General features: G+C 45.4%; 1 protein-coding gene across 1 annotated transcript in view; it reads left to right on the top strand.

Annotated features, from left to right (window-relative positions):
* The first annotated feature begins 681 nt into the window (after window positions 1–681).
* The window catches only part of LOC8030823 (facilitated trehalose transporter Tret1), a 72902-nt gene continuing 61177 nt past the window's right edge, over window positions 682–12406 (top strand). The window contains 2 exon segments of the mRNA XM_042290579.1: window positions 682–873; window positions 2185–2262. Coding sequence (XP_042146513.1) covers window positions 804–873; window positions 2185–2262 — 148 coding nt within the window. The 5' untranslated portion in view covers window positions 682–803.

Raw genomic sequence — 12406 nt, forward strand, 5'->3', positions numbered from 1 at the left:
TCACGTACGAGCTTGCACCAAGCCTTGTCGAAACCACCAAGGATTCGGCAGATATCCCCCTCCCACTCTGAGCGCCGACCCCCACACCAGCGCCTCCGGTTATAGCAGAAATTTTCTCAACGACTACTCTAAGCAAAAGTAGACGAACAAGTACCATAAGTTTGTTTCAGTAAGCTTTAGAAGCGTAAGTTCTACTGCTAGGGACAATAACACATAACGCTTATTGCCCTTAAGCTGATTGGGTTTTCAAGCAGATACGAATTTTGGGCTTCATAATTCACTAAACGCGTCATGTAGATCATAGTGATTGACCGATGGTGTGCTTTATGGAAAAGTAGACGCGAAGGCCTTTTTTAAGATAATGACAGATTAGAACATATCCCACGTTGTTCCCGTTTCACCCGTTTCACCCAAAATCATCTGTGTGGAATGGCCCACAGAACACGTGCTTCGTTGTTCAACGACGAGTCACTGACCTCCAGCTCGAAGCAAGGCACTTTGCCCAGAATCTTGTCTGAAGAAGAATACAATTTGAAAGCATCTCGCGGACAGCTTTAGTGAACTAGAGACGCTCGCGATAGCCTGCCGCGTAGCGCACTTATCTCCCAGGCTCTTGAGACCTTGGCATCACGTGGACTTGTATCAGTGTTTTTGCGCGCACCTGCAGAAGCAAATCTTGGCTGGGATCTCTATGGGACGCGCACTTGGCCACCCAAGCCCACCCCCTTGGAGACGAACCTTCATTGCCGCGGCCTAGCTTTTTGACGCAGCCTCCCACATTCATAAGGAGTCGCCGACAGAAGATGGTTCTGAAGGACAACGGACGAAGGTCGTCGTTGACCCAGAAGCGATTCAGCCACCAGTTCGAAAAAGGTGCGTCGTTGGAGCCAGATCGCATTCTCAAATGTTCCTGCCTAACTACAGTCTTACGAAGCACTATATAGGAATATCAATCACTGCTCGTCTTTTAATCTGTCCAACCAATAAAAAGGGCTATTGGCGCGTGCTTCAATGATCATGCAGTCTTAGTGGCAATACATATGAACGCCCTTTTTTTGTCAGACAGCAAGATTATTGGTGCGCAATGCCACTCGCCCTTTTGAATGGTTAGGCGGATTAAACAAAGGCCATTGGTTAGTGCTACGAGTGTATCGAGAGGTGCTAAACACACCGAAACTTCTGAGAGTGTAGTGAAAGGAAACCCGCTAAAATCTTTAGTGTGATCCGTGCGTTGCTATCTCCACTGATAACTTTTGTCGCTTTGGGTTTGCCTTATCCATCTCGGTTTGCTTATATCGCTGTGCCGTATTGTGCGATCATATCGCCTGATCGTCAACGATAACACACCAATCACTCGAAATATTTGAGCTGGCTTCATTTTATTACACTCTCGGAGGTTTCAGTGTGGTTAGTGCCTCACGACGCACTTCTGAGACTGTAGCAGACAGCGTACAGAACCAGTGCAGATTGAAGTATCCTCACGCGCCTCAGTGGGGGCGCCCTAAGTAGCGCAAGAGAGGGGGGGGGGGGGGGGGGGGCCCACGTGGGCCCCATTTGGGCCCCACCTCTTCTGGAACTTGGGGCATTTACTGAGCGTCTCGTGAATTGGAGTTGCTAATTTTATATCATGACGGCCAGCCCTGAATGTTCCGGTAGTCTAGAACAACGAGAAACAATAATGAGCCCATAGTAATGCCTGCAAAACAGCTTTCGTTTTTTTTTTTCATCTTTGACAGTATATTACAAAGAAAAAATATTCCCATATACAGACTCAATTCCAAACCCTTGTCGACAAATGATTCAGGAGCAAATCAAATAGTAAGGGTAAATATCAGAATAACTCATGAAATATATGTTGTCCTTCCTGCTCATTATATTTTCAGAATTTCACATTTCGCCGATAATGCGATCGGGCTCGCCTCGCACTGCACTAATTTATATTTTTTTTTTTGTTTTTTTTTTTTTGTTTTTTTTTTTTTGCGTACGGTCATAGTGTGCGCCTAATTCGAAGAAAAAAATATTGGTACGAATCAATTTGGGAAAACCGGAGCACACTCAACATTATCTGACCTTTTCATGGCTGGTTTGTTATTGCGCGTATTAATGCCAGGAATTTTCATCAATCTAGTTGATTTCGATAAACATTTGATTTCTTTGTTGTTCTTCCTTTCTTGTCCTAATCAGGGCAAAGTGTCGCTGATGGTTGCGGTTTGCAAAATAATGCTTTCCAAAGCACACCCCCCTCGCCGACTTCCACAAGAGGTGAGGTTTTTATTTCCTGTAAAACGGCTAAATTTTTCCCATCGTGTTGACCCATGGTGGCGTACCAGAATTAAACGTTTGGAGCAACGCAGACAACAATTTCATAGGATCAGCTAAGGCAAATAATACACGCTCGCCTAGCTCCCGTTGTCGAAAAAAAAATTATAGATTTTGTTTGTTGGAAATCATAGTTCATTAAAAGAGATCGGTGTCCTTTCAGTTCACAGCAAGCTGGTCTTCGGAGCAATTTCTATTAATTATACGCTGCGGCAAGTTTGTGGTTGCCCACCCGCTCGTAACTATGGCCCCAACTGTCTAACTAGTTTCTCAGCTAAATTTCTCCAACACATATTATACTCTAACATAGTGACTCGCCTGCACGCCAACAGTTTTCTTAAGCCACCAGCATGGTTTTCGCGGGCGTTTCTCTTGAAAAACTCAGCTGCGTAAATTTCTTCACTAGCGGCACTCTAGCCTTGAACGTAAAACCCAAACCTCTAGTATATTCTTTGACGTTTCAATGACGTCCGACCATAAATATCTTCCTAGATAAGATCACCCTAAAAACCCGTTCATTTACTTTACTGAAGAACACGGAGACAGTCAATCACTGCGAACAAAAGATTGATCCCTGCGAAACGCAACACTTAGAATACCATTACACATGTGCGCAGAAATGTGCGCAGAAATGTGCGCAGAAATGTGCGCAGAATGTGCGCAGGAATATGCGCAAAGAGAATGTGTATGCGTTTTTGCTTGGTCGACATCCCAGCCGTCATAGAAGTTTTCCCCAACTGACTGTATTAAAAGCTTAGACAATAGCTGGGATCATTTTTTTTTTCTGCGATTGGGGTATTTCCGTGTCATTTATGAAAGTTAACCCGCACACATTTTTGGAGCGTAGTTTTCTTGCATCTGCGGTTTCATTTACAGCCATTCATAATTATGAATTATGACTAATAATTTGCCGCCTCAGAGCCCTGAGGGCACCACCCTTGGACCGCTATATTTTTAACCTGCAGACACCATTTTCCATTTGGCATTTTTTTTTTCCTATAAATCACCTTTTCAAATGTTTTTTCTATTTATAGCATTATCAAATTATTAAAAGATAATCTTCAATCTTACAGTGGTTCAATTAAAATTAACCACGTTGAGTGAAAAATGACTGGTGTCACTTAATAAAACAAAGTGTAAACAAATTAAATTCAACAGAAACTGCCTCCTTTATTGTGTCAATGTGCTCAATCCCCACCCCTGCCCGTTTCAATATGGATGAGCATCGAGCCGGCGTGCGGTCGTGTATCACTGTCGTGTGATGCACTTTAAAGACCCCAGGCTAGCGGTTCTACTGCACCGGCTAAATTTATCATCTACCGCTGAGCCAGACTCGTCACCCGTTGAGGCCGACCAAGTTCTAGGCTGTATAAGCATATACACTACACACTTTTGTTGTTCAATATGCTGTGGACAACAACGACTGTGATTGTTTCAGCGTATTACTATTTTGTCATAACACTAACATCTAACATTATACTTGGTAAGATGTTTTGGTAAAACCTTCTAAAACTCTCGGACCGATCGAATTAAATCTACAAGAACTCCCTTTCCTTTGTTCGAATGATGGCTAAGAAAAAACGTACGCATTACCAAAATCATTTCCCGTAGACCACGGCAGGGCTGGTATTGGCGATGTGAGCGATCGAAAGCGTCGCTGTGGTCGGCCCTCCGGGATTGGCCGAATGCTGACTATGACGTCAAAAAGGATGTCTCATCGACAGAAATAAGAGGAATGTAAGAACTTCAATGTTTACGGTGTTGGCAGTGTTGCTTTAAGAGCGCTATAATTTCAGGCTTCCACCATGCCTGTTACAAACACCATCGAACTTGTTGTTCACAAGGTAATGACGTCACGAAAGGTAACCGAACGAGGGCGCCACCGAAACATCTCGCCGCTAATAGACATCCAGTATTGCAGCCAACCTTGGTGTACAATCAATACCTTACCTGAGCGCAAAGCTATACAAAACGTTCGGTGGAACACTCGGCGATAACATTTTTTTTCTTATACGACATCTGGAACTTGAGAACGCAGACTCTCCCTCTGCGCCGGTGTAATGGCCGCCAGGATCCCAGTCCCAGTACGTCTACTCGATCATTTAACCAGCGAAGGGCGATTCGATAAAAAGAGAAACGAAGAGTTTTTATAACGTAAGTTTTATAAATTACTGGTGAATGTCGTACCTTAGTGATTACGAAACCGTCGAACACACAAGCACTTCGTATGTGTATTTTCCGGCGGTGGTAAACAGACCGCACTGCGGTATGGTGTTGACTGCATGCTCGCCATGAGCAACAACCGATGGTGTTTCTAAGGCTCAAATAGTAAATTTTTACAAGACACACAAAGTGTATCGTTGCAGACACACCAGCAAGTCTCGCATTATACGGATGTTGCCGCCGTTGCCGATTACAACTGCGGGATACACTAGTGAACCCAATCTCCCAGCACCTCCTGCGGGTCAAATCGCGGAAAACACACACAGAACAACGCTGGGACGTGGAGAGGTTTCGGATAGAGCACAGTACGGGCTCGGGCTTACCCGAAAGCCCGAGCCCGGCCGAGCAAGAAGGTTTTTTGGTGGGCTTGGGTCGGGCCCGGGATTTGATCCCCGGGCCCGGACTGCACTCGGGCTTTTGACTCCGGGCTCGGGCCGCGCTCGGGCAAGCACCTTGCGGGCCTGGATCGAACTCGGGGCTGCGGCCGAGCCCGATCACGGCACGCCAACGAATGCAAATAGTAGGTCTGGTATTAGTGTGAAAATTCAATGTGGAATTAGTTTAGCTCACTTTTGCTAATACCGTTCAACTTGTCTTAGCGACCCAGAGAACAAGAACATAGTTTTCTTTACGCTGGTGCCACTTAGTATGTTTACGTAGAACTTCGCCTGCGCGGCGGGAGAAATGAACCGCGATTATGTACGCAATCATAAATTATTTTTGAAGAAATCACGGCAACCTGTATATTGATGGATTAATACGTGGCAAGCATAGTACGATGATATGATAAGTACCATATGTATCGGCCAGTAGAGTACCAACTTGTTCTTGAGTAAAAGAGCAAACCAGACGCCCCCCCCCCCCTCCCCCCCCCCCCCCCCGGGCCGGGGCCCTTGGTATACCTTGGGCGCCGCCGGCCAGCGCCCCCCTTGCCTCCCCGGTAGGTATGCCCATGGTATCGGCTGCATAGCAAGCCGACACATATCGTAGCAGCTCTCCTCTTGCTCACTAAGTGAGGCATCTAGGCCTCTACAATGTTTTTGTCGTGTTTCTTGCGCATCACAAAACTCAACACAAGACCGATCGCGTGGTTTTCTATGCTCAAAATGAGGAGAAGAGCACGCCGCTTTCACTACTGGTTGATGCACCATAGCGAAATAACACCCAACGCAACACGCAGCGACTACATCAAGAAACAAATCTCACGTTCTCAGCCCGCTCCGGCGAAACTGTGTTCAAATGCCTCATCCTAGCGCAGCTTAGTTCTCAACCACCCACGGTAGCCTTGCTAGCTGCGCCATCGGTCATTACGTCATCCCTGACGCTGTGAAAATGTGGCACAAAACGGTGCCTAAACAATGTGCGCGAATCCACGTGAACGACCACGTGAGCGCGGTGATAATTCATCCTCGAAGCGACGTGAGTGTGGAAATAATTTATCTTGGTTAATACCGTTAAATAGTCCTGGAGATAAAAAAAAAAAAAAAAAAAAAAAACATCGAAGTCGCAGTTGTAATTTATTGATTAGGACTATGTGTCGATCAATTCATCTATACCACAATTTTTTTATTTTCTAATTTATTAGGCAAAAATCACTATTTGGGGGCGCAATGCAACTAGCCTAGTCAAATTTTCACGTGTTATTCCTAGATCCGTCAGGTACGGATACAGGTGAAAAAGTTGCGTAGCAGCAACAGAGTTCCAACGGTCGCTTTAAGTACATAAAATTACTTTGTTCAATATCTTCGTACTCCACATGGCGCAGGTTAGACAACACAGCATCGAATTGGGGCCTGGGCCGGGCACGGGCCACTCCTAAATGTGGCGGGCCGGGCCGGGCCGGGTAACGTTGAAATTTCTCGGGCTCAGCTTCGGCCTGCTTTCAAGTACCTGGGCCGGGCTCGGGCAAGTAAATTACCATGACGCCAGGCCCGGGCCGAGTCTGAGCTCAAGAAAAAAGTTCTGCAGATACACCTAAGACTTTTTACGTGTAGGAACGCGAAAACATTCCTACACGCAGCGCATTCCTACAAGCAGAGCGCCACGTCTTCCTATCGCATACAGCGCTCCGGAGGCGACATCAGGTTCTCCCACTGCGCAGGCGCGGCGAACCCCGCTAGCTTCACGCGTTCCGTGACGATGTATCTGCCTTGCTGTGCTTTTTTTTGTGCTTTATTTCTGAGGCGCGTCGGCTTTGACCTTGAGCGCCCCCGTCGGCTTGCGTGATGAAGCATCCGCGGTGCTGGGCTTTTCTTTGTGTTTTATTTCCGAACGCGCGCGCTTCATGAGTTGCATTTACAGGTGCCGCTTCGCTCAGTCAATGGGCCTTTAGGTGCCGTTACGCTCAACCAATGATACTAGGTGCCGTTTTTCGTGGTTGCAGACAACGCCGCTCCTCTCCATGGAACAGTTAATGCTTTCGCATTAAAAGGCGACCCGTGCAGTGCTCTAGTTACGGATGTCAAGGTGCCAAAACTTTACTCCGCGCTACATACCGAGATCCAGAAACACGGCCGCGGGAAGGGGCGAGCGCGGCCAAGGCGTTGCGGGCGGAAGCTGTCACTGCCAAGGATCTACACCTCTGTGCCAACGTAAAAAACCTCGATGTGCTAAAGGGGCTTTATGCTAAGGGATGGCCAAGGGAGGAGCGATCGCGCCCCCTATAGGTGTCAAACGCTCCCGACGTTTCTTGAACTGCCAGTGATTATAGAGTCACTCGTTTCTCGCTACCTTTGTACGGCCTCTCCACCAAAACCGTCACACAAAAAAAAATTTTGTTTAGCTATGATCCTTTTGCACTGCCAAAAGAAATATCTCCTCATTTATTTGGGTATTTCGTTACCACTACCCAGAACTCAAGAACGCGTTGCTATCACCCTTCGGTCAGATATCATATCGCTCTGATAACTCTTGTGTCATTACATGAATTTCGAAAAGTAATCACTTATTTAGCAAAATCGTTCCTTTCTCGTGCTGTTACCGACTAGAACCGTATTTGCTAACGCCTGAAGAAATGAGGGGCGTCGCCTGCTATGTACGCGCCTCTTGCTCTCTTGATTTGCTTTTCGGTGACCTTGTAGGTTAATGCCACTATGTGATTGTCTGCGAGGTGAGGATTACTAGATACTAAGGGAGTCGTCTCGCCCTGCGTTTCTGGGGCTGTCAGTCACTGCAGCCAGAGGCGTATAAACAGAGTTTTACCATTCATTGGGAAGTACAGGAGTCAAACAAGGCGATGCCATTGGCCGATAGCGTGCTGGGCGTGTTCCAGGGCGTTTTCACAAATTCAAATGAGGCCAGTCAGAAGCCGGAAATAATACCCTGGTGATGGTCGCGAGAAACGAAATTAATAAGTGCGTCGGAGTAACTCTTGGCGACCGAAAATGTGGTGCACGTGATGTTTCAGTCACGGTCATCACAAATCATGATGGAAGAGCGCGACTAGCGGAACGATAGACATAATTCGTACGCCAGGCGCCGAAGGCCGGGAATCTGCCGTCTGAGCTGTCACAATCTGTTCGAGCAAAACAGAGTTCAAGTGGCACACTCGTTTCTTACATCTTTCTGCATGATCACAATCGAAACATCACGTGTACCCTAGTTTCAACCAGGGAGGGTTACTACCCGGCACGTAGCCGGGGGCGGGGACATAAGGCCCGCCCTCCCCTCCCCCCCCCCCCCCCCCCCGAAATCTTCCATTTTGCTGGGACCTCCTCTCCTCCCCTCCCCTCCCCCTGATACAGTATTTGCCACGCCCCCCCCCCCCCCCCCCCCAGAAGCAAAATCCTGGCTACGTGCCTGGTTACTACATTTAACTCTTACGGGCCTATTAAAACCATATATCTCTGATTAAAACTGTTTCTCGCTACCACCGCTAGGGAAATCTAATCAACTTCTGCTTGGCCATCAGAACATGTGAAGCACTTCTTCCGCGTCTGGTGCACGCACTGCCTCTGCCAGCTCCTCCCATTGACTAAACTCTCTCTATACACGGCTCGGACTACAGCTGGTATCCTCCATTGTAACCATCAATGACGATACCTCGTTTTTACTGCCTATGAAACTCAATTCTGGTATGTGCTTTTTTATGGTACTCAAATTATGTTGTTGATTCATTTTATCGCTTATTATTTAGCGTTTGTTGTATTTTGCGTCATAATGCCTTCTTCGTTTTTTTTTCATTGTTATTTCTTCCATAATGGAGCCTTTAGGGCAAAAATAAGTTAAATAAAATGAAATATCGTTCCGAAATTGCACCCAATACTTCTGACCGTAACCTCTTCAATAACTTTTGTCACCAAAGCTGTGGCCGTTCTTAAACGTAATACGCAGAAACCACACTAGTTACCTACATTCGTGTACACATTAATAAAAAAAAAATTTTTTTTTTCTTTCATTCGTGAGCAGGGAATTGTGGATTGTGGAGCAGGGCATTGGAGCAGAGCAGGGCATTGTGGAAATGTTTGACTTAACACAATACGTCATGGAGGAAACGAGACTGTTAAATGTATTGGATTTGTTGTTATGCAACCTACCGGGGGCCATAGACATTGTTTGTGTGGTATTCGTGGTATTAGGTTGTAATATAAACTGTCACGTTTCAATGTCATCACTCTTGTCAACATGACCATAAAAGTGTCACTGCCATTTTCGCTTTGTAGACGAACAAAGACCAGCTCGTGTGTTTTTTTTTTTTCTAATTTTTTTATTAGACGTAAGTGTGTTCTACATCAAACCCTCCAGCAATTTCTCACTAACAATAACTTCGGACACACAGTTTGCATTCACAAGTAACCATTTCTATTAATATCTTGTTTATTTGGTATCACTTTTAACATCAAGCACTGGTGTCTAAAGCAGTATCTTTTTTTTCTTTTTTTTTACAAGAATACGTATGCGCCACGTTGTTTTAGTACATCCTGTTAAATTACCAGCGATCCTGAAATGTCTACAGTCTACATATAAATTTATCTTCATGCACGCACGGTGAAAGCTCTGTATTCTTCTTAAAGTTTCTCTGAAGAAAATTCAAGCTTTATATGGCGGTATTCCAATTCTCAGTTGATCACTGAAACAATTCAGGTTTAAGGGACCAAAAATTTCTTTCAGAAGCTTTTTTTTTTTTTTTTTCGAAAACTTCTCATTCTGGAAATGAGTTAGGCTAGGTACAGTGCTTCAGCAGCGCCAGGGGCATGTTTCATTGAATACACCGTTTCTTCCTCGATGTTCGCAAGGCTTATACCCCAAATCCTTTGTCCTCCGCCTTTTGTGAAAGAAACAGTAGAGATGTGCAACCTGTAAAACAGCGAGGGAGATAATTTTATTGATAATATTCTATTAATTTTCATCACGCGATGACAGGGACAGAAAAAAAGAAAGAAAAAAGAAAAGAGGCACCTGCAGGCATCTCTACTAGCCCCGACCCCACGTAGTAGGGGGTCGGGGCTAGTAATAGCCCCCCCCCCCCCCCCCCTTTTTCTGCGAGCTTAATTAAAATAAAAGACACGCACTCTGAAAAATGTTTGTGCGTCTGCTTTCACGCACAACACTCGGAGAGCCAATCACCGCAATTTACTGAGGCAGCTCAGCGAATGACAATGCAGAAACATATGTTTAGACCGAAAAAACGCTGTCTGAGTTGTGACATTAAGCAATGCAAAATGTCACGCTTGCATTGCTTAATGTCACAACTCAGACTGCGTTTTTTGGTCTAAACATATGTTTCTGCATTGTCATTCGCTGATCTGCCTCCGTAGGTTGCGGTGATTGCCTCTCCGAGTGTTGTGCGAAAAAGCAGACTCACGGGCTTTTTTTAGAGTGCGTAAACTTTACAGCCTTTGCAAAAACAGCTTGTATAAAAGAGAGAGGAAAAGAGTTAAAAAGAAATGAAGAGCTTTGACAATTCAGGACAGGAAATAATGAACCTCTACCATATGGTTGACTCACACACATCCACGACTCCTACGGAGTGCATTGAATCTCCGTTTCTCTGTTTTATATTTTCAAGGCCAGGTGGCGGATGATTTCACTGCACACTACAACAGGCGCGTGTTCCCCGTTTCTAAAAGTCACGTTTCTGCCGCTGCATGGCGTTGCCTCCTCTGTAATTGCACATGCAGGATTGCAGGAAGAAAGACATTTCATCAGTTTTAACTCTACAGGTGTAGTCCTACAAACGCGCTCGTAAAAACAACTGATCATGGAAAACGATGAAGAATTGTGGCTACATGAAATTTACCGTAAGTACACAGAAATGAAATAGGTCAATATTATTTTAAGTGATCCTCGTTTTTTTTTCTATTGAAGCTTTTAGCAATTATGTCACGTAATTCAACCAATTAATCAATAAACTACGATAACTTTTGTATCAAGATGAAAACACTCTATAATGCATCTGAATCCGTAGCCTAGCTCGCGCTGCAGAACCCAGGGATCCTGGGTTCCATCCCCCCCCCCCCCCTTTCCCGTTTCGATCTGGATGAGCATCGTACCGGCGAGCGGTCGTGTATCACTACTGCCTGATGCACGCTAAAGACCCCAGGCTAGCGGTTGTACTGCACTGGCTAAAATGCTCATCTACAGCTGGGAGACTCGTCGCCTGTTGAGGCAGACCAAGTTCTAGGCTGTATAAGCACGCCCACACAACCCAACCCGTAGCCTATTTACTTCTAGCTAAATCGTTCAGCCCTCTGAACCTGGCATTAAGGTTGAGTAAGTTGTACTCGTTTTGGTCTTACAACATAGATGCAAACCATGTGATGTTACATTCCGTGTTTTTCGTTTCCATTAAAAATAAAGCCATAGATTTACCTAATATTATGCTGGTGAACCTTTTTATACTTGTAATTGTCTTAAATATTTGCAAAGCGTGACAATCCTAAGGGTCATTCATTGCAAATAGAATGAAGGAAATTTTGTGCTTAATGGTGCAGCAGCATGTAAAGCTAAGTTCGCCGTTAAGAATATAATGTTTCGTCGTTTAAGGGTGCGGTCCCTCGGGCGCCATCTTGAACAAGGCAGTAGTTCAACCGCCAGGGCGGCGATGGACGCCCGTTCGCGCTTCTAAATGTTTGCACACGACACCGGCCTCCTTCACGTCTGTACTTCTCGGCGGCCGCGTGACGTGGCTCAGCTCCTCAGAATTTCACGCTGTCATTCTGCTCGGAGTCAGTGCGGCCGTGTTGTCACGCTATGTTAGATAAACAGCTTTTGTTATAAATAAAGGCCTCGATTTCCATTTCTTATTGAAATCCCTCCTGGCAACAAAACGGTCATTTTTCTTGTTTGGTGAATCGAATGATATCGCCTTTCTTTTGTTGTACAAACAAATATAAAAAGCAAAAGACGTGCAGATCTAGTCACCAAAACCAAAAGTTCTAGCAAGTTCATTTATTATCATGTAGAACATTTAGTAGCATAATTATGTGAACATGTAATACAGAATTGTATAAGACAGTGTAATTTATACATAGCTCTAGAGAATTCACCAACTTCAAATGTGCACCACTATTTTTTAACTAAAGATTTCAATCGTTTTACCTCTCCCCGAATCCCATAGTAACCATACCACCTATTATACGTTTTATTAAACTCCTTTTTAAAATTTTTATTCTCCTTGAGTCTTGTGCTGCGCACATTGACTCAGGTCAGGAAGGTATCTTCGAAGCTCTACGCTCGTGCTCGTGCCACGCACAACCTTTACAGAACAATACTCTGGATATCCCGGTATTTCTATCTATATTCTAGTACAGGGGTCGCCAAGCTGCGGCTCTTCGCGTGTTAAAGTGGGGCTCGCAGCTGCCTCCCTTGCCCCCCCCCCCCCCTACCCCGCCTCCCTCCCGCTCACGCGAGCACGTCCCCAAAA

This window comes from Ixodes scapularis, unplaced genomic scaffold (genome assembly GCF_016920785.2).
Source record: "Ixodes scapularis isolate PalLabHiFi unplaced genomic scaffold, ASM1692078v2 PGA_scaffold0__279_contigs__length_252992795, whole genome shotgun sequence".
NCBI classification, from domain to species: Eukaryota; Metazoa; Arthropoda; class Arachnida; order Ixodida; family Ixodidae; genus Ixodes; species Ixodes scapularis.